We start from the raw sequence: 20024 nt of genomic DNA, 5'->3' as shown, positions 1-20024 counted from the left end.
AATACTAGAAAATATACCTAGGGAGAGCAAAGGGAAAGAATTCAGACATTCAAAGTGGTCTCACTGGTACATACACAGGTTCATGCTTGTTCATTTTATAAAGCCTGTTTGCACCGCTTGCAACTACTTTCAGGTTGAATCACGCAGGGGCTAAGGGAATGAACGTACCAGCACAGTGAGAGGCTGTTGCATTATTGTCACTTTTTTTTTTTTTTTTTCCCCACAAACCCCCTCTTGCCTTTGCTTTGCAAACAGCTCTATTTAAAAACATCACTTCAGGAACCTGGAGGCTGTGGCAAGACATCTTCTTCAATATGCAGCCAGGGTGCGCTGTCATACCTTCTGCCCAGATTATCTAAGTGTTCTCAAGCCCATGTTAATAAATACAAGCTGCCTTGCCAAGACCTACTACTAGTCTTTTTGCCTTATGTTGCCTATGAGATGCTTCTATGGCATCTTTGTCCACACATCTGAGCATCTGCAGCTGCTGTTCCAGAGCAGGATGGTAAGTCGCCAAGGAAGAGGCAATGGACAATAACCCACCCCTCAATAGATGGTTATAGAATCCATCACCTAAAGCTCACTCAAATGTTTAGGAGAGAAAAAGTTGAAGAGCATGTAGCAGTACCAAAACTAAAGAAAGAGGTTTTTGCCCCCAGAGCTCATAGTAGTACTGAAACTAAAGAAATAAGAACTTTGCCAAGGATCACAGACTAGATAAATAAGAAAGGGAACATGAAAGCCAGGAGACTATGAGAGGCAGAAGCAACTGTGATGCTTTTAGTAACTTTCTTGCTCTTGAGAGTGACAAATTAGAACACACTTCATGCAGCAGCTAATGGAACAGATCAACTATCTCAGCAGCCCTTGCTTTAGACAGATCAGTCCTTCAAGCATAATTTTCAAGTATCTTTCTTTCTCCTCTTCTGTGGTAGAGTGTGTCCTAAAGAGAGAGTTTAACATTTCCAAGAACAAAAGTAACCACATTTCCTACAGCAATGGGATCAGTCTCCGTTGTCTTTAAAACATGCGCTTTTTCTAAGTGGCTTTTCCCTGTTATATTTTTGTGGCTACAGACTTGATCCCAAAAAGGAAGTTTTCCATATAAAACATCTTAGAGTTGAAAATGTACAGCTCAATATGCAACTTCTACAACCAGACGTTTCTCTGTGTGTGTATATACACACACACACTATATACATACATATATACATATACATAGTTGCATGTTTGCAGTCAGTGTAGACAGAAGTAGCTAAAAAGCAACTGTAACAACAGCATTTCATTACAAACAGGAACCAGAGTTCAAAGTGTAACATTTTACATCAACAAAGGTTTTGCAGCTTTTCAAGTTAGTTTCATCAGGTACTTGGTGTACAGTAAAACTCGGAACCACTGAAATTTATAATTTCATCTCTGAAATTTAGAGTTTCATCTTTCCAGGCAGAGACTGTTAATATTAATTAGTAATTCTGAAATTAAGACTCAGATGTGTAACATACTCCCAGGTAGCAGCTTAATGTACTGTAGAAAAGCCAAATATGTTTTACCAAGGACTAGAATCCACTTAAGTAACATTCCCTGAGGCAATCCACTAGTTTATTGTTTTGTCCTCCAATCATTTGTATATAGTTGCCATCCTGTTCCAGACTGCTTTGTTTCTTCAAAAATAGACACTTAGAAAAAGACATTTGTTAACTTTCATTGCTGATTTAATATTTCAGCTATTATGCTTCCCCTTAATACCTCCTTCTCCTTTCCCCCCCTCCAAAAATTGCAAGTGAGCAGATAGCAAATCTGCATGTTTGATTTTCATAAGATAGGAATTCAGATCTTTAAATGAACATTAATTTTTGAAGATGCAAATCTGAAAAGAATGCAGTAGACATAACAGAACAGAATTAATATGCAATGAACAGTCTAAAATTTATCTTACCGACACTGAAGTTACTCTCCATAAGACAGAGAATGTATGGTGCTAGAAAGCTCAAGGGTGGGGAGAAGAGGTGGGTGCGGAAGGTAGAGAAACACAAGAGAATCATCATCCTTAGTCCACAGAAACCCACTCAGCAAGAACAGTGTATCTTTACATTGTCAGTGGACTAAGGAGGTTTCTCCTGCTATGATTCCACCTTTATACACAGGCTTTTTGGAAATGTTAATCAATGCACTTAAAGCTGTAAGTTTTAGTAACTTCACTTTTTTTGTTTATAAAACACACACACACAAGCACACTTCCCAGAGTGCAAAATGCTTAAATACTTCGGTTATAGAACTCCGCATTTAGTTTTTGGAACAGTAACCCTTCTGCTCTCAGAGTCAATTTCTTCCTCGTCATCGCATCCATTGCCAGCAATGGTTGCATTATAACTAACCCAAAAATGCGGCAAATGCAACAGCAGATAACTCTATACTGTTTCTTCAGTTTTCCAGAGGATGTGGTTCATTTGTACAAACTTATCGTTGGACTTTGATACATGCACATGTAAGCATCACAAAGTAGTCTCCGTGCACAGCCTTGAATTTTTCTGGAATCCAGTGAGTGTAATTCTTCTAGAGACATCTTCAGGTATTCACCAACTTCTGGACATGGGGTAACTTGTGGAATGTTAAAGCCATTCTGACCTCCTTTTAACCATGAGGAAAGAAAGAGAAACAGATTAGGATAGCATCTGCACATATTTACTCTTCAATTATGACAGCATCACCAGTTCTTGAAAATGCCTTCTAAAAAAAAATCTAAATATGCCATTCTGGACTACTGCAGGATAAACTTAGACAACAAGCATACTGTTCAAGAAAAATCACAATTGGTGTCAGAATATCTTGCAGTGTTACTAACAAACACACACCCACACAAACACCGCAAAACACCCCCACCGGAACAAGACATTTGGGGTTTCGTTAACTCTAAAGATTCTGTGCAAATTTCAGAGAGTGACTGGAATACGTATTCTACCTCAAATGCTACTGAATTTGTTAATAACATGACAACTGGTAACAGTTGATTAATTTCTAAACCATGAGTGTCTGTTCCTGACTTGCAAGACTAAGGCAGAGTTTGCTCCTGGCCATTTTCCACATAAAAATGAGCAAATTCAAAAAAGTATGGACTTCCATGATGTGGCTCCCCAGCAGACATTTTTAGCTTATAGCACCAGCAGAAGAAAAATATTTGTGATACAAAAAAGCCTTAAGATCAGCAGGAGATACATCCAGTGAGTACAGTGATCTACATTCCTGAAATAAAGTGGTTCTTTACAGACTTCAGCGGTACACATTTCAAGCACTCTGAAACAAAGCTTGTTTGCCTTCTGGCTGTTACAAGAAAGAGACTTTAATCCTGCTGCAGTTTCATTTTCACCAGGGCGCAAGTTTCTCCACACACACCCCCCCCCCCCCCAAATCACACTGTAACAGGAGGTTCAAGAATTCTTCACACAAAGAACTCTATGACACTGACACTTGCGTCTATTACTGTTTTTCTCAAGCACAAGAAATGAACAGAGGGTCCTTATTTAACCACTATTTAATGCAGCAGTATCTAAGAGAACACTTGTTTTACTGACATTTGTAATATTACAGGGTAACAGTTTGCACTGGTAACTCTAAATGGCATAGATGATGTAATGTGTGACTATTTCTTTTATTCTAAAGACACCTACACTAAGTCATTTAAGCAAAAGCAATAAAAATATTTGCATATTATCTGATAATTGTGTACATCCACTTAAATATAGACTGGAAGAACACATTACTGCATTTGATTATTTAAAATTAATTCTCTCTGCCAAACTTGCAAAGTATAGCAAAACGTATAAGAAATCCTGCTAGAAAACTTTCGCAGTTATTTCTATACCAACTACTTGCTAAGGCATGCAATCTAGCTGAAATTCAGATTATGCAAATCAGTGGCTGCTATGAAATCAATGCACTGAGGTAAGGCTGGGTCCAGGTTAGTGTCCCACCATTAAGTCCTTCAAGTTAAATGACATTCATACCCCCAAGATGGTAAGAAATAGGCACTGAAATTTTAAATGTAATAAATGTAAAAAATTAAGAGAAAATTAATAAGAATAAATAAAAAAAAAAACCTACCATCCCGATCAGCCATACTGTCAAAGAAAAGCCAGGCAGAGTCATCCCTCCCGTATTTAACAAAAGCTACATAGTGGCTTGTTTCTATGCAGAGAACAGCAAACAACTCCATCTTCTGGTAGGGGATGCAGCCATGTCGCCAATCCCAGTCTGGCAGATCTTTAGGTAGCGACAACGGATTGAATTTATGACTCTGTCTCTTGGGATGAAGATGAACCTACAGTTGAAGAGATATTTCAGAAGAAAAAAAAAACACCCCGTAAGATTACTTGTTTCAGTGTCAGACAAAGCTAAAAAGAACATTACTGCTGAACTGAAAATTAATGACATTAGAGAAGGAACCGCAGTAACAGTAGCAGACTAAATATATTTCTTCTACTTTTCCCCACCAGTATATAAATATTGCCCAGAAAATCCAAACCTAAGGTTAGAAGGGAGGTCAGACTTAATGCAACAATTTTCTACTATGCTCAGACTTGAAAACAAGCTTATGACAGCTTCATGCAAGTTACCAACCAGCTCTCAAAACCAGAAAGTTCTATGTCATGAATTTATCAATTCAAACAAGGTAGCATGTATGTAAAGCTACGATTTAAAGCAGGCAACAGGAAACATATTCCAAGCTGCCTACAATTACTACTTCTCCACTGATTCAGTCCTGGATTTGGCAGTTGCCATGTTTTTAGTAAGAAGCTGTTGACAAGCATAGTGCAGAGTTAAGTGGAGTTCTTGACTTGTCACCGCAGGCTACGCTTTATTTGGTGGGTGCAGTCACACTAGTGCTGGTGAGATCTCACTACACACTTATGTCCTCCTGTCGATTGTTACAGCACATACCATTTGGGTTAAACCCATGTAGAATAACAAAGACAACAACTTACTTGTGTATTGCAGGTTTTGCAGAACTGTTTGATTTTCCCAGCAGAAATATCAGTATCTTCATAACATTCTCTGCACTCATACATAGCAAGCCCTCCGCATATGCGGCACTGCCTCGGAGCTGCATTTTTAAAGAAGATATTAGTCTCCAATCTGGGGAGGGTTTTTTGGGGTGAGTTTTTTTTGGGGGGGTGTTGTTTCTTTTAAAACTATGAGGGGTATGGAAAGGAGGGAGGATTACTACTTTAAGTGGAGAAACACTACATTAAAAAAGCTAAAAACAGATTGCCAGTCAAAGCAGAAGTGTACCACTGTGTTTAATGTATTCCCTTCGACATAATGTGGAATAAGAGAAAAAGGTTTAGAGCAGTAAGTTGCAAAAGAGAAGATGATAAAAATTAAGTTTTATCAACTGCATGAACAAGTAAAAACAGGCTTTTACATAGAGTTGGTTCTCTCTCATTATATTGGTACAGCTAGATTAGCCCTTATGTCTGCCAACACCAGGAAAAATAAAAAATAGCATAAGCTGATGGCCATGACAGTGACAGAAAATCCATGACAGCTTCAGAGATTATTATTCTAATAAGTTTTAGCAGTTTTATTAATTCTTTTCTCAAATATGAAACCAGGTGTCTTTTCTTAGGTAATGCAGTGAAAAATTCAGTGGATGACAAATGTCAGAAATTTAGGTCACAAAAAAAGTGATAGCTTTATAATTGAAAAATGCACCACCACTAGATGCTGCAGGTTTACATACTCAGGTTCTCTTCTAGTTTGATAAACTAATGACGAAAAGCTTAGAAACAAGCAGCATAAACTGATGAAGACTAATGAAACATAGTCAACATTCTAAGTACCTGTTAACCAATCTCAGTGCTACATTTAGCTCTTAGGATTTCCTACCTGCCATATTGATGAAGTTTTGCTGCTAGTAAGTCAATTTTAACAACAGTTTTGAAATATGTTTAGTTGTGCAGATACTGAAGAAGTGAATAAACATAATCAAGCAAATTATATTCGACACATTCTTCTGAATAACAGCTTTTGACATGAGGAAAAAAAAAACACATTCTAGCCACTAAACTTTCTTTTCTCTCAGCCCGAGCATCCCACAGTGTCTTGTTAAATATTTAAAAAAACCAACCAAACAACAAAAAAAACCCACCACCAAAAACCACCCAACAGAAGTACCAGGAGTACTTACTTCCACTGTAGACACTCTCAACAACTCTCTTATTACACAACACAATGTTGTATACTTACTATCTTCAAGTAAGTCTGTTATATTTAATTCCAAGGATGGAAAGATTTTGTTGAACATTTTGAAATCCTTTCCAAACCGAGGCATTTGGATAATCAGGCAAGAGGGTGCCTAGGTAAAATGCCAGAATATAATGTAATGACCTTGAGATAGATAATTATCTAAATTTAGATACATACTTCTAATGCTATAAACATATTCATGTTATTTAAGTTTGCAGCACATTGACTTCAAAATTAACAAGATAAGCAAACCAAAATTAAGTCTGAGAGAAACTACAGCTAAAAAAGCCCTGGAAAGTGGCATCTAAATCATTGTCAGATGTCGTAGGTCCCAGCCATGCTCAAGTATGTTATTAAATATACTGGACTGCACTCCCCCATACTGGAAGGGGCAGAAGAAAAACAATCTTACTTTTGTAAAGCTTTATACAAACAGGCATCTCTCAAAATATTAGTCCTTAAGACAATTTACCAGCAGTAACTAAGAAGTTACCTGTTAGTAATTCTTTACCTAAATTACTTTGGTCTGTTCAGCTAAAGGATACATGTCATTAAGTCAACCTTAAAATACTTTTGTACTGTAGGCAACCTGTACCACCCACCCAGTACTCTCATTTCCAACATATCCACATTTTGGTTTTGCGCCAAATCCTACTTTCATCCCATTTGCCCAAAATGGGCCAATATCTAGGGATCTTCACTTCTAACAAAGCAACAGCTGTCACCAACCTCTGCAAACTTCAGGTTGCTATTGATGAATGACCACTCTAGTAACTGCTGAATTGTTGGGACTCCAACTTTCTCATTTTTGTCCATAAAAATTTGATAGAAGTAACAGTCTTGTACTTTCTGACCTGCTGATCTAAAAACAGATTTAAAAAGATTGAAGCTCTACTGTAATGATGACTGTATTCTACTATGAAAATATCTTCCAGAAAACAGTCTGTACACCCCCTCTGCATTGAAATATACTGTGCTTTAAAAAAAAAAGCCAGCACAAAGTGCCTTAGATGACAGGCAATCAAGTATTAAGCGTGGACTGATTTTAGAAAAACTTCTTTAAGAAATAAGAGCGCTATAAGTTTCAGAGTATGTTTTTAAAACATATGTCTATGCATTACTGATCTACCAACTGAGAAATACTTCCTAGGCATATGCATTGAAAACTCCAACACACTAAAGCAGCTTTCATTGGAAAGACAAGTAAAGTTTCAGTAATAAAACATCAAAAGGAACAAAAATAGTTCTCTTCATTATGATATTCCCAATAAGGAGTTAAAATAAATAAAATGACTGGATTTAATGAAACATTTCCTTTTAAGTCAGGGAGATATTTACACTGCTACAACAGAAGTCTCACATAGGTGGCTAGCATTAGCCGTATCTATAGCCATGACAGACTTGTTATATAGTTAACAGAGAGCTCTCCAAAAGGATAATCCCAATTTAAGGGCTGTCCAGCTCTAATTGTGAAGAAGCCTTCCACACATAGGCAAACATAAAGAAGGCAGGCTACTACATTAACTGCCATAGTAAGTGGGCTGGATAAACTTCATCCTCACAAAAAGAAAAAAAGGGGGGGGGGACAGGGGATAAAAAAAAACAACAAAAAACCCACCAAACCACACCCCAAACACACACCCACCACAAACCACGTCCCCACCCCCCAAAAAAAACCCCAAGAACCACAAAACCACAACAGTTTTATATGGACAGGGAGAGGAACAAAGGATTGAGCTACCAATTTAAGTAAGTTTTGAGGTCAGATGTCTCAAAACAAAGTCAAAATTAAGTAATGATGTCTTCAGGTAATATTTCTGTTACATAAACATAAATCTGAGCTATTTGGGAAGACAGCTTCAGATGAGTAATTCAACCTCTGGAGGGACATAAGAAAGTATATAGAAGACTGCTCAAATTGAAGAAATGGATTTTGCTATCATGGAGAAAAAAAGCATATACAAGTAACTGGCCTCCAAAGACAAAACAAAATTAGGTAGGAGCCATTTCATCCCAGTGTCAAGAGTTCCTGGGATGAAATTCCTGGGAACTTTCATCAAATTTGCCATAAACAGTAACCTCCTCCCATCCCAGCCAGAACTTAAGACGACATTGCTTCTTAGAGTACTCAGGTGCTGAAAGGATTGTAAGAGTAGGATGCTCAAAGTTACTAATATTAATTTTAAACCTAAGAAGAAAGGAGTCTCCTGAATTACTCTTAAAGAGTTACGGTACCTGCACAAAATACACCAGCTTCGGTGCTGAAAGCTGAATAATGGAACAGAAGTTCTGTTCTCTGTATGGCACCAACATGACAAAAACCTTGAAGGCCAAGCTTTACAAAAGGGGGATTAAAGGAATGTGGAAGGTAGTGCAGAAACATACAAGTGGATTAAGATGCATCTTCCCTTGCTTTTACTTTACTCCTTTCAGCTGTGACTTCTGCCACAGCAGCATACCTGTTAACTACCAAAAACTAGAAATACACTCTCACATGAGATCTATTACTCTAATTATAATAATAAATACTATTATTATAATTATAGTATTGTATCCCAGCTGTTTCACCAGAATACTACATTAGCCACAGGGGTTTCTCAGCACATCGTATTTCATAGAATTGAAGAGAGGCAGTAACAACAAATGCGAAGGTTTTAAGATGGCAAGCTATTCTCTACACACTTTTCTATACACACCCAACACATGCTTGAAGTTATTTGTTGTGCTTTGGCTTTTGGGTTTTTTTTTAAACCTACCAAACATTGACCTTTGTCTAAGCAGAAGCAGGAACACAGTTCCAAATTCGTGATATGCCTTGATCTCTAATCCCAGGAAAATTTTGAAACGTTTCCTATAGAACTCCTACAGAAGATAGCCTCGGTGTATTCAAATGGCATCTACACAGTGAGCTACAGCACACCATGCACAGATGCTCTAGGTGTGGTGCCCTAGCTCCTGCATCTCTGCATAGCGCAGCAGATAAGCAAGCACTTATACACCTCCTACACTACTGAACTAAAGCAGCATGTAAACTAATGCAATTAGAGAAATGGCCTGGAAAACTACACGAAATGCCCTGTAACACTGCTGCTGCCACAAAATGCAGCACGGAACCCAAGAATATCAGGCATCAGGCTAACAGAATCATGGCAGTGGGCAACAATCCCTACATCTATTAAACTCAGTTATGACATCTGAATCCTTGTAGTGCTACAGTCAAGAATGAAGGCACACATAAATGCCAGTATCTTATTTTGATAGAGAAGCCAAACTTGATCAAGGCAAACCATTGAAATATCTTCATTAGCCTTAAAGAAGAAATGCAAATCAGTTTCCATGGCTTAAACACCAATTCAACTGTCTCTGCAGATTGTCCCAGGAATAAGCAGATATAAGCTGTAGGCCACATTAGGAAGTGCTGCATGGTCCTCTTACAACAGCTCTTCTCCAGCACAACTGACAGGAAGGCAGTAAGGCTCTCAAGCAGACAGCACTGGGACAGGGGATCTTTGTCCGCTTCTCATGAAACTATGATCATGAGCTTTTCCAACAAGTGACCAGTGGGGCAAAACCCACCTACCAAAAAAGCAGGAATTAGTGTCAAATTCATCAATATAGCTTTATTATATTGAATCTTATCAGAAATATGAATTACAAGTCACAGGTGCTCTAAGAGCTATCACAATTTGAAAGGCAGCAGATACTCTCCCCTCATCAGCCTCTACAAACAGATGAGTTCAACAAAGAAAAAAGATTCACCTTATTTTCAACAGTGGCTCAACTCTTAGAATATGATGAAATAAAATATTCAAAAATTCTTCTGGATCTGGGGGGGGGGGGGGGGGGGTGGGGGAGGAAAAAAAGTCTTGTTAGTATGCAAAACCAGATACGATATTCAAGACAATTTCAATGAAAGTTTTAAAAAATTTTAATAGGAAAAAAGTAAATGTTCACTTTTACAGCTTTATTAACAAAATAAGATTATGACAAACCATAAACATTTTCATGACACAAACCTCTATTTACTCTTTTGGTGTCAATGGCCCTAATAAAAGACACAGGCTCAACAGGGTAACAAATCTTTCCAGTAAAGATCGAAAATATGCTCTGTATTTCAGAGGAATCACTTGGCACCACACAACTTTTCCGGGAGAAATAAAAGCTTTCAAAAGAAAACAGTGAAGCTGCAGAGAAGCAGTGAGGAGTAGTGACTGTAAGACTTACATAAAAGCCACACAATACTACAAAGTTCATCTAAACTACAGACTGAGTTCTCTAACCAAGAATGCAGCCACTACTAGCTTACCAGAGGTCTGTTCTTCCCCAACACTGAGAGTTTTCTGGTATATTATTTCTCTTCCTGCCCCTAACTGCAATAAATGTTGGTTTTCAACATTTAGCATTTACAAGAGAGAGTAATATTCTCCCACACAGAAATGAAACAGCTACAAAATACAATGCTAGTTAATCGTTATATGCGGCAGAAGACCAAAAGGTTGGGAAATTCTTTTTCTAACATAATTTACACATTTTACTTCTTAAAATACTACATAACCATTGTGACAATGAAATGTTGTAGTGGAAAGATTATTCCTCAGGGTCCAAAGCGACGTTTTGAAAGAGGACAAAGACCCCAGCCTTATCACAGTCTTCCTTTCTGGGGAAGAGCCTTAGATCTCCCTTAACTGCTAGAAAGGGGTTACATGGGCAGAGGAAGGCAAAAAAAGAAATCTAGTCAGTGAAAGATGGTTACGGCAGAAACTGTTCAGCTAGGGTTCCTTACTGACCTGAGGAAGCAGAAAAGGCCTTTTTACCACCCAATGGTCTATCCCTGGTAGATATATTACTGCTACAGAAAAATATTTGTGTGTTTTGTTCTGGTACAATTATATAGCAAGGTATTTCAGTTCCTTCATATTACGATTCTTGCAAATATTGAAGAAAGGAAAACCTCCTCAGTTACCTTTTTCTTCTGAAGTGAATCCTGATGCAGCCTCAACTTTTTCAAGTATTTTCCTCAGTTTCATTATTTTTGTAGCACACACATATCCATATCTAAGATAAATGGGTTTAATAAGCTATTAGTTTGTGATCAACTCAGAATCAGAAAAAAAATCTCTCAAATGCTGAAATACAGGTTCTTCAGATCCTTCTTTAACCATGTACATTACTTCTTTAAAACTATGTACTGACTCCTCATATTCAATCTTTCATATTTTTTTTTAACACAGTATAAATTTAGTGCAGTGCTCAATGTTCTTGCATAACCTGTAAGAACTCGTTTTAAACATTAACTTGCCAGGATAACTGTTTTATGATTTGCCAGTCAATTACTTTTGATTTGTTTTCATTGCTTGATTTGCGCCGCTTAATACATCGTTTTCAGAATATTACATAACAGCAGCACTGCAGGAGTTGTTAATAAAAAACTATTTCAATATCTGAGAAAGATACAGAACTGTATTGCTGACCCAAGACGTTGAAGTTTTGAGTATTTGATTTTTTTCCTCTAAAACTTTACAAAAACTGCAAAGAAAGTTTTATGCATGGTGGAAAGGACTGAAAGTCTTACTTCTCCTACTTCTCAGCCGTTTGAGATTTCCGTTACTTGGTGTGTATCCTACTACCTATACCACAGAACCCTGGAACACACCAGGCAAAGTACACGCACCTTACAAGAACAAGGGTTCAGAAGCCACCATTTTACTCCAGGAATCAAAATTAAAGCTTTGTGATAAATTCTTCAGTGACAGCCCACAGAATTTCAGAACTACATATTGCTCACATGTTTAAAAAAAAAAAGCTAAAGATAAGTTACTTTTCATGCAGATTTTTGCCATATTTCCTTTGTTCATTGTGCCTAAGAAATTACAAAGCTCAAGTTGAGTTCTTTTAATAAAAGCATTTTGACCACTGCCGACCACATGTAAAAATTAATGAAACTTTTAAAGCTAATCTATTAAATTGTGAAACACCAACATAACTGAAATACTTTTTTTGTCAAGAACAGCAGCATTAAAACCATGTAAATACAAATGCTGTGAACCAACATAACTTGTACTTATCAATGCTTTTGTATTCGTACCTATACGAATTTTATAATAGCTTTATGCTGACCGCCATTTCCAAATAAAGACTAGTGAAAATATTCTATCACCAAACAATGAATAACAATTTTCAGTCAGTGCTGATCAAATTTACCATGAAGAACAAGTAAAAATACTCAAAAAAAAAAAAAAAAACCGACCCACCAACAAAAGACACAGACTGGCAGCAGCAGCTAGCCAAAACTTTCAGGTTTGCAATAGGAACACATATGCAGCAGGATCTCATATAAAATTTATATTAGACCAGAGACCATTTGACATCTTTACTTACATTCTCAGAGGATTCACAATCTCTGTCCGCAACAGCTCTTGAGTCTCACTATAATATTCTACATCATTCTTTTCTTTAGGTCTGAGTAACACAGTGTCTAAAACAGAGCTAAAAGAAAACAGACTACAAAGGAAAAAAAGAAAAGGAAGGTTGTTTTGATTCTGGAAGATACAACCATTCAGATGCCTGAGCAACAGGAGACAAACCAAGCAAAGCCACAGGAAAAATTGAAGAACTAAAACTCAAAAAGAGATCATTATGGGCAGAGGACAATATAGCTGTATTCAATAGTAAAAGTCCACTCTAACCCAGTATCCTTTCTGCAGCACAGTACAAAGCCAGTTGCCAAGGCAGGAATCTGCAAATAAACTGTAAGAGATAGTTCCCTCCCTCCACCCCTCGGCCTCGGTACTCTCAACCATTTACAGTCAAGAAGAGTATAGATACATAAGGACCAGTACAATTTGGACATGATTAGCACTTCATGTCATGCAGCGAATGCTGCAGAACTCATTCATACTGAAAGAGCACAGTTATGTGTCAAAGATTGCAGTGCGTGACTTTAAGCTGCACAGTAATACAAACAGTCATTACAACAAAGATCACGTGTTCTGCATTTCTAGCATGGGATGCCACTATACAAATTAGGAACTTACCAGAATAAGGTGGAGTCTAAGTAACAGGAGTTGTAATGACCCTGGATACCTTTCTTCTTTCCAATCATTGTCTCTAAACCTTCTTTTTCCATTTTTGGAGGAGTGTTTTCTTCTACCACTTCACTTAAGTAACCTCCAAAGGCTGAAATTTTTTTTTTCAAAAGACACTTTAAAGCCTCAAATTTTATCCTCCTTGATATTTTCCTATTAATGTTTTATAGCTAAGTGCTGCCTTCATGTAAGCATTCCTTCTGTGGACTAGAATAGCATTTTGTTATAGTTGAGACCCCTTGTTTTCTAGAGAGTGAACAAGGCCTTACTGACAATGCACGTTAAGAGCGGTTCAGAAAGCTTGCAGCACTGAATTCATTTTATCCAGTAGGAAAGAAGTTCTCTCCTCATTATAAATGCCCTGTTCACACTATTTTACAAGTGACAGGCACTTTTTTCTTTGCTCTTGTCCCAGGCAACATGACCCAAGAAACCTAAAATATTTGAAGTTAGAAAAAAAATTGAGTTTTTCACCACTAACTTCCACCATAAAAATACATGCTTTTCTATATTAATATTTAGGCAAAAACTAAATTTGACATTACAGAAAAGTAACTGTCTTTTTCTGATAATGCACTCACATATTGCTGGAGTTGCAAATACCATTTTCAGCAAGATTGCTTTACAACTTCTAAAGTAAAAAATGTACAGCATAACAAAAAAACCACTTAACTTTATGACATTTTTAAAAATATTAATATTTTCTTGTTTTAAAGCATTAAAAACGTAATCCATAGAAGCATTACATTCTGTACAGACTGATCTTCTATTCATTAATCTCATTTAAGTAGTAACTGTACAGATTTTTTAAGTTTTCAATACAAAGAACATATCACAGGAGTCTGTGAAACCAAAACCTAGGTCAGTTCCCAGCCGATAAATAAGTAATGAGCAGAAGCTCAGTACCTAGAGAGTTGCAGCGTTCAATCTGGTTGGAAACGGGCTGTAGTGAGGCAAACCTCGAATCTGGCCTGCAGCTTTTGAGTTTAACAAAAAGAGCTTTCTTCGGAGCACAAGTGAAGTATCGAGTTCCTTTAAATGTTCCGTCTGTACAACCTGCACATTCATCTTCCTGAAAATTCAAGTGAGAATTCACTATTTTTCTTATTTCTAGAATTCTGCAGTAAAACACTTGATAAAATATTTACCCATACATCACCCTTCAGGTACTCTGAAGCTTGATATACAACGTTCCTGCATTTTAGTACACAAAACTTGAGCTGAGGTGTTCTTTAAGTGGATTTATTGAGGAAATTAAGAGTTGCACTTTTTTCTTCAAGCTTAAATTTTCACTCCATTCAAAATAAAATACAAACTCCATCAGAAGCAGCTTGGGGGAGGTGGAAAAGAGCAGCAAGAATTAAACCTAGCTAACAATAGGAACTTAACTAAGGTAGCTAGTCACTCCAGATTTCTTCTGTAGTTAGAAAGAGCACGTTGCACTACCGAGCACCTTTTAAAAGTCAATTAAAATCACTAAGCATTGGGTAGTGTGAATACTTCCAGCGTGACTCTAACCTGCGCAAGAAAAACACCTGCTTCAGAACACAAAAAATGTCCAGCAAGGAAAGACAACACAAACTAGGTATGAAAAACAACAAGTTATCTTTGAGAAGTCACGGAGGACGGGGGTTGTCCCAGAGGACTGGAGGAAGGCAAATGTTACCCCTATCTACAAGAAGGGCTCAAGGGAGGATCCAGGTAACTCTAGGCCCATCAGCCTTACTTCAGTCCCTGGGAAAGTTATGGAATGAATCCTCCTGGGGGCCACCACAAGTCAAATGAAGCAAGCAATTGGGAAAAGCTAAGCACGGCAGATCGTGCTTGACAAACCTGGTGGCATTCTATGACTAAGTGACTGGCCTGGTTGACATGGGGCGGGCAGTGGACATTGTCTACCTGGACTTCTCCAAGGCCTTCGATACGGTCCCCCACAGTCTCCTCCTGGAGAAATTAATGCGTTATGGCCTAGACAAGTGGTCTCTGCAGTGGGTGGGGAACTGGCGCTGACAGGCCGCACCCAAAGGGTGGTGATAAATAGCTCTTTCTCAAACTGGCAACCTGTCACAAGTGGAGTCCCCCAGGGATCGATATTGGGCCCAATGTTATTCAACATCTTTATAAGTGATCTGGATAACGGCATCAAGCGTAGCCTGATGAAGTTTGCTGATGACACCAAGTTGAGTGGGGAAGTAGACGCTCCAGAAGGGAGAGCTGCTCTGCAGGGAGATCTGGATAGGCTGGAAGAGTAGGCCAGCAAGAACCTTATGAAGTTCAACAAGGAGAAGAGTGTAAGGTCATGCACCTGGGAAAACGTAATCCAGGAGTCAGTACAGACTGGGATCCACCTGGCTGGAAAGCAGCTCTGTGGAAAGGGACCTGGGGGTCCTGGTGGACAGAAAGCTCAACATGAGCAAACAGTGTGCTGCTGCGGCCAAGAAGGCCAACAGGATGCTGGGTTGCATCAAAAAGGGCATCGCCAGCAGAGATAGTCATCATCCTGCTCTACTCAGTGCTTGTCAGGCCACACCTGGAGTACTGTGTACAGTTCTGGTCCCCTCTGTACAAAAAGGATGTGGACAGGCTGGAAGGGGTCCAGAGAAGGGCCACCAAGATGATCAAAGGACTGGGAAGCCTGCCAGATGAGGATAGGCTGGGAAACTGGGTTAGTTCAGCCTTGAGAAAAGGAGGCTCAGAGGGCATCTCATCACTGTGTACCAGTACTTAAGGGGTAGCTACAAAGAAGATGGAGACTCCCTTTTTTACACGGAGTCACATGGAGAGGACAAGGGGGAAGGGACACAAGTTGCTCTTGGGGAGATTCCGATTGGACACCAGGGGGGAATTTTTCACAGTGAGGACAGTCAACCATTGGAATAATCTCCCCAGGGAAGTGGTTGACTCGGCCATGTTGGACACCTTCAAGAGTCGTCTGGACAGGGTGCTGGGCCATCTTGTCTAGCCTGTGCTTTTCCCAGAAAGGTTGGACTAGATGATCCCTGAGGTCCCTTCCAACCTGTGATTCTGTGATCATTATTTATCTTCAATAACACAATTTAAACTATATTTTCTGCTTACTAACAATTGCTAGGTTTTAATGCAGAAATGCATGACAGGCAAGTTCAAGACCCCAGTTTAACTGGGGATATTCTAAGATGCAGTCTCAGAACATCTGTGGCAAACTATAGCTTGAGCTTCACCCAAGAAACCTGCAAGAATCAGGAGTTTTCTTAACAGCTTAAATTCCAGTCACATTCCACCTACTTTGCTAAGTATGTTTGTTGTAATTGTACACTGCTTTATCTGAATTTTTACTGAACATTATCCCAAAATCCCTATTGTCCTAATTGTACACACGTTAATTTAACTGATAGCCAATCACAACTTTTGCAGCAGCTAACACAGTGTAAATGTCATACATAACAGCAATTCACATTTGCAGCAACTGTGAATCTACAAAGGCACCATAGGAATGCATAAAATACATAGCTGTCAAGTCAACAGTATCACTACCATTGATTATCAAAATCAGCGTTATAACTCTGACAGTTATAACTCCCATGCTGCCTGTTTGCTGATATGCAAAAACCAAACAAAAAATTGATATTCAGTAAAGACTTACAGCTAATTCCTTTTATATAAATCTGTATTTCAAAGAACCTCTAAATACAGTCAGCTTTTTTCAATTAAAATGTCCACAACATAGCAAAAGGGCACTCCTTTAGAGTTAGTAAGTGACCAGTCCTACAAATTCAATTACCCATTGTGACACAAAGACATCTCAGAGCCTATTAATAGAGTCAGATCTAGGGCAGCCACAAAAGTCAGTCCTCATCTAAGAATTTAACTATGTTGTAAGCAGACCACATGGCAACCTGTTTGGACAAATTCCTCCAGACTAACTGCTTTTGCAAAGTATACAGACACCAACTCTCAGAAACAAAACTAGTAACACTAGTAATTAACACACTAGTAATTAACATGAACTACAATTTATATTTACCAGTTCCAGCCCAGCTAATACTTCGTTTACGCCAGGGGGCTGGCCAATCCAGCGGATTACTCCATAGAAAGGAGGATTTTCTTTAACTTCAGCCAAGGAACCTGCTTCAAGACCATGCGAGTTCCCGACTGGGCCTGCTGTTGATGGGCTCTCCTGGTTAGCTATTGTATTTACATCACCGATGACTGACTGAACAGATAAAGAGAGAGGACTATGTCCAATAGTACCATTAGTACTCGTCGTTTTTGTCAAGCTAAAAGGAAGGGAGTGAAATCTGTTTTCTGTAGACACAGAGTTTGTTAAAGGTGGTTGCAGTGGTGGTGAAGAATGCCCAAATCCAGGAGATGAATCAGTAAGTGATTTTGCAGGGTCTTCAGCAACTGTTAAAATCAAACCCAAGATGTTAGTAAATATTGGGGCTTTTTATCCCCCATCTTACAAAAGTATTTAACTATCAAACCAATGAAGTGCATCTGCAACCACATCTGATTTAATGGGTGTCCTGTATAGGAAGCACTAACACCTGGGGACACATAGGAAGAGGTTTGTCACTTGGCAGCACTGGACAGGCAGAACTGGCTGAGAATACACTGCTGTAGACCTACCATTTTTACCACAACCAACAGAAATGAACAGCACAGAGAAAGGAGACTTTAGCAAGAAACTACAGGAAGGTTTAGATGGAAAACTTTTTAATTAACCCCTACATCAGAATATTTATTTGAATACAAGTTAACATCCCCAAGAATTATGACTGTAATGGGCAAAACTAGGAAGAACTCATTGGTCAGTGTGACTGAGGAAAGGATTTGGTTCACAGCTTATAGAGATATGAATAATTGCTTGCAGACATGATTCGCAAATGGGAAAATGTTTATTCCCCTAGCTCTATCACAATATACTTTAGTTCTAACACAAGGAATCTATCAGTGTCTATAAAGAATAAAGGATTTTAAAAGTCATGACTAATGCAGTTCTTGATAAATGAGATCACACCTAGATGTAATAACACAAGTGTTCTGTATCTTCCCTCATCTCTTTACATGGTCTCTAACACACAATTGGTATTCAGAGCAAAAGCCTCTTCATCACCTCTTCTCCCCATGCTGTTTTATCAACTGAAGCTAACGTCCAAAAATTTCTTTAAAAATTTAATCCTTTATTTCTATAGTCCTTTCTAGATAGGATATTTACCTTGTTTATTTAAAATATTATAATAAACTGATTTTTAAACAGAATTCCAAGCTGTTGGAACAACATCTGTTAGGCAATCAAGAAAAATTCTAATCCATTTTCTTGTTACAGTTCATGGAATTCAGGGGCTACTACTGCTATAGGCTTCCATTGTAAATTAACATTATTAGTCTAGTATTTACCCCTTCAGTCACTAAACCAGCCAACCACACTTTAGAAAAGTTGACCAGAGAAAAAAATTAGATCTGGAAGCAAATCAAGATATACTAATCCTTTGGGTACTTTTAAGAATTCAAAGATTTTACAGAAGTAACTTTAAAAAAAAAAAAAAAAAAAAAACCACAAAAACACATGTATGCTTAGTCAGACTCGGGTTTTTCCCCCCCTATTTCCAGGCTGATTAGCTGAGATGGCAGGATATTATGGTTCCCTTAGATCTGTAACATTTGCTACAAAAAGACAAGCAAAGTAGAATGACTATATACTTGGCTACAAGGAATATCTTCCTTCCAAGCCTCAGCTTTTATTTTGCCTGCAAGACATACATATTCCCACAGAGCTTTACATACGTTGCCAAGAATATAGTCTCCTACATGCAGAATAAAACAAGTCTGTCAATTAAGACAGAATGGATTTTTCAGAGGGAATCCAAGATGCTTTTTACGATACAGTATGCCTTCCACTAAAACAAAATCTTTAAACTGTTTTAAATTTAAACTCGTACTTGTTTTATTTAAAGAACATCAATACACTCTAGTTTGATTTTGTGGGGTTTTTTGTCTGTTTTTTATGAAACACTATCATCTCTTTTTACCTTCATCAATATACCATGGGGGTTTTGTTTTTGTTTGAGGCTGAGAGTCAACTGATGAGCCATTTAATGTGTAGAAGACTTCAGATCTGTTTCTATTTCCAGGTTCAGAGGTAGATCCTGGAAAACAACACATTTTACTGGGGAGATTAGTCTTTTTACAAAGAGTTAGCTACACTCTTACTTCATAGTATAAATTTGTTACTATACTTTGAAGTATAGTAACTTTGCCTTTCCACAAAGCAGCAAACTCTGTCAGAGCTAATACAGTTCTAAACTAGTAACAAGGTGGCAGTTCATCCCAGACCAGCTTAATCCTCCAAGCTCAAACTTCAAGCCACCAACCTGAACAGGTCACAGAAAATACCCCTCAAGTGCAAGTTTTTCATTACTATAAATTATGGATATAAGAAAGCACATGAGATAGAGTGTACAGCAGGTATTTTTTCTGCTGTTTTTAAAGCAAAAAATTTCAAATAAAAAAGCAAATTATCAATCCAATTCCACACAGCTATAACTTGTGCCAACATACAACCACAGGTACCTCAGTGAAGACTATCTGGGCCGGCATCCAATGCCAGGCAGAATGAAAGCTTACAGAATATACTGCCATTAGTATTCTACAACCCAGAATAGCCACAAGTAAACTAAAAAATACAGTGAGTTTTTATTTCTGCCTTAAAATTAT

At 38.1% G+C, this 20024-nt stretch overlaps 1 protein-coding gene across 5 annotated transcripts in view; it reads right to left on the bottom strand.

Moving 5' to 3' along the window:
* Positions 1–654: 654 nt before the first annotated feature.
* The window catches only part of CYLD (CYLD lysine 63 deubiquitinase), a 28750-nt gene continuing 9380 nt past the window's right edge, over positions 655–20024 (bottom strand). For 3 of the 5 annotated variants that reach the window (XM_075101584.1, XM_075101583.1, XM_075101586.1), the window contains exons 6-17: positions 19340–19456; positions 17332–17711; positions 14235–14400; positions 13278–13419; positions 12622–12744; positions 11207–11298; positions 10003–10069; positions 6973–7105; positions 6244–6352; positions 4980–5098; positions 4099–4315; positions 655–2628 (exon numbers count right to left, since the gene is read on the bottom strand). In XM_075101584.1, coding sequence (XP_074957685.1) covers positions 2444–2628; positions 4099–4315; positions 4980–5098; positions 6244–6352; positions 6973–7105; positions 10003–10069; positions 11207–11298; positions 12622–12744; positions 13278–13419; positions 14235–14400; positions 17332–17711; positions 19340–19456 — 1850 coding nt within the window. In that variant the 3' untranslated portion in view covers positions 655–2443. The remainder of the gene's footprint in view (positions 2629–4098; positions 4316–4979; positions 5099–6243; positions 6353–6972; positions 7106–10002; positions 10070–11206; positions 11299–12621; positions 12745–13277; positions 13420–14234; positions 14401–17331; positions 17712–19339; positions 19457–20024) is intronic. The other 2 variants (XM_075101585.1, XM_075101587.1) reach the window with 1 other exon arrangement.

The sequence above is a fragment of the Phalacrocorax aristotelis genome, chromosome 8 (assembly GCF_949628215.1).
Source record: "Phalacrocorax aristotelis chromosome 8, bGulAri2.1, whole genome shotgun sequence".
Classification (NCBI taxonomy): Eukaryota; Metazoa; Chordata; class Aves; order Suliformes; family Phalacrocoracidae; genus Phalacrocorax; species Phalacrocorax aristotelis.
The sequence above is the reverse complement of the archived record's forward strand: the minus strand, read 5'-3'. Positions and strand labels throughout refer to the sequence as shown.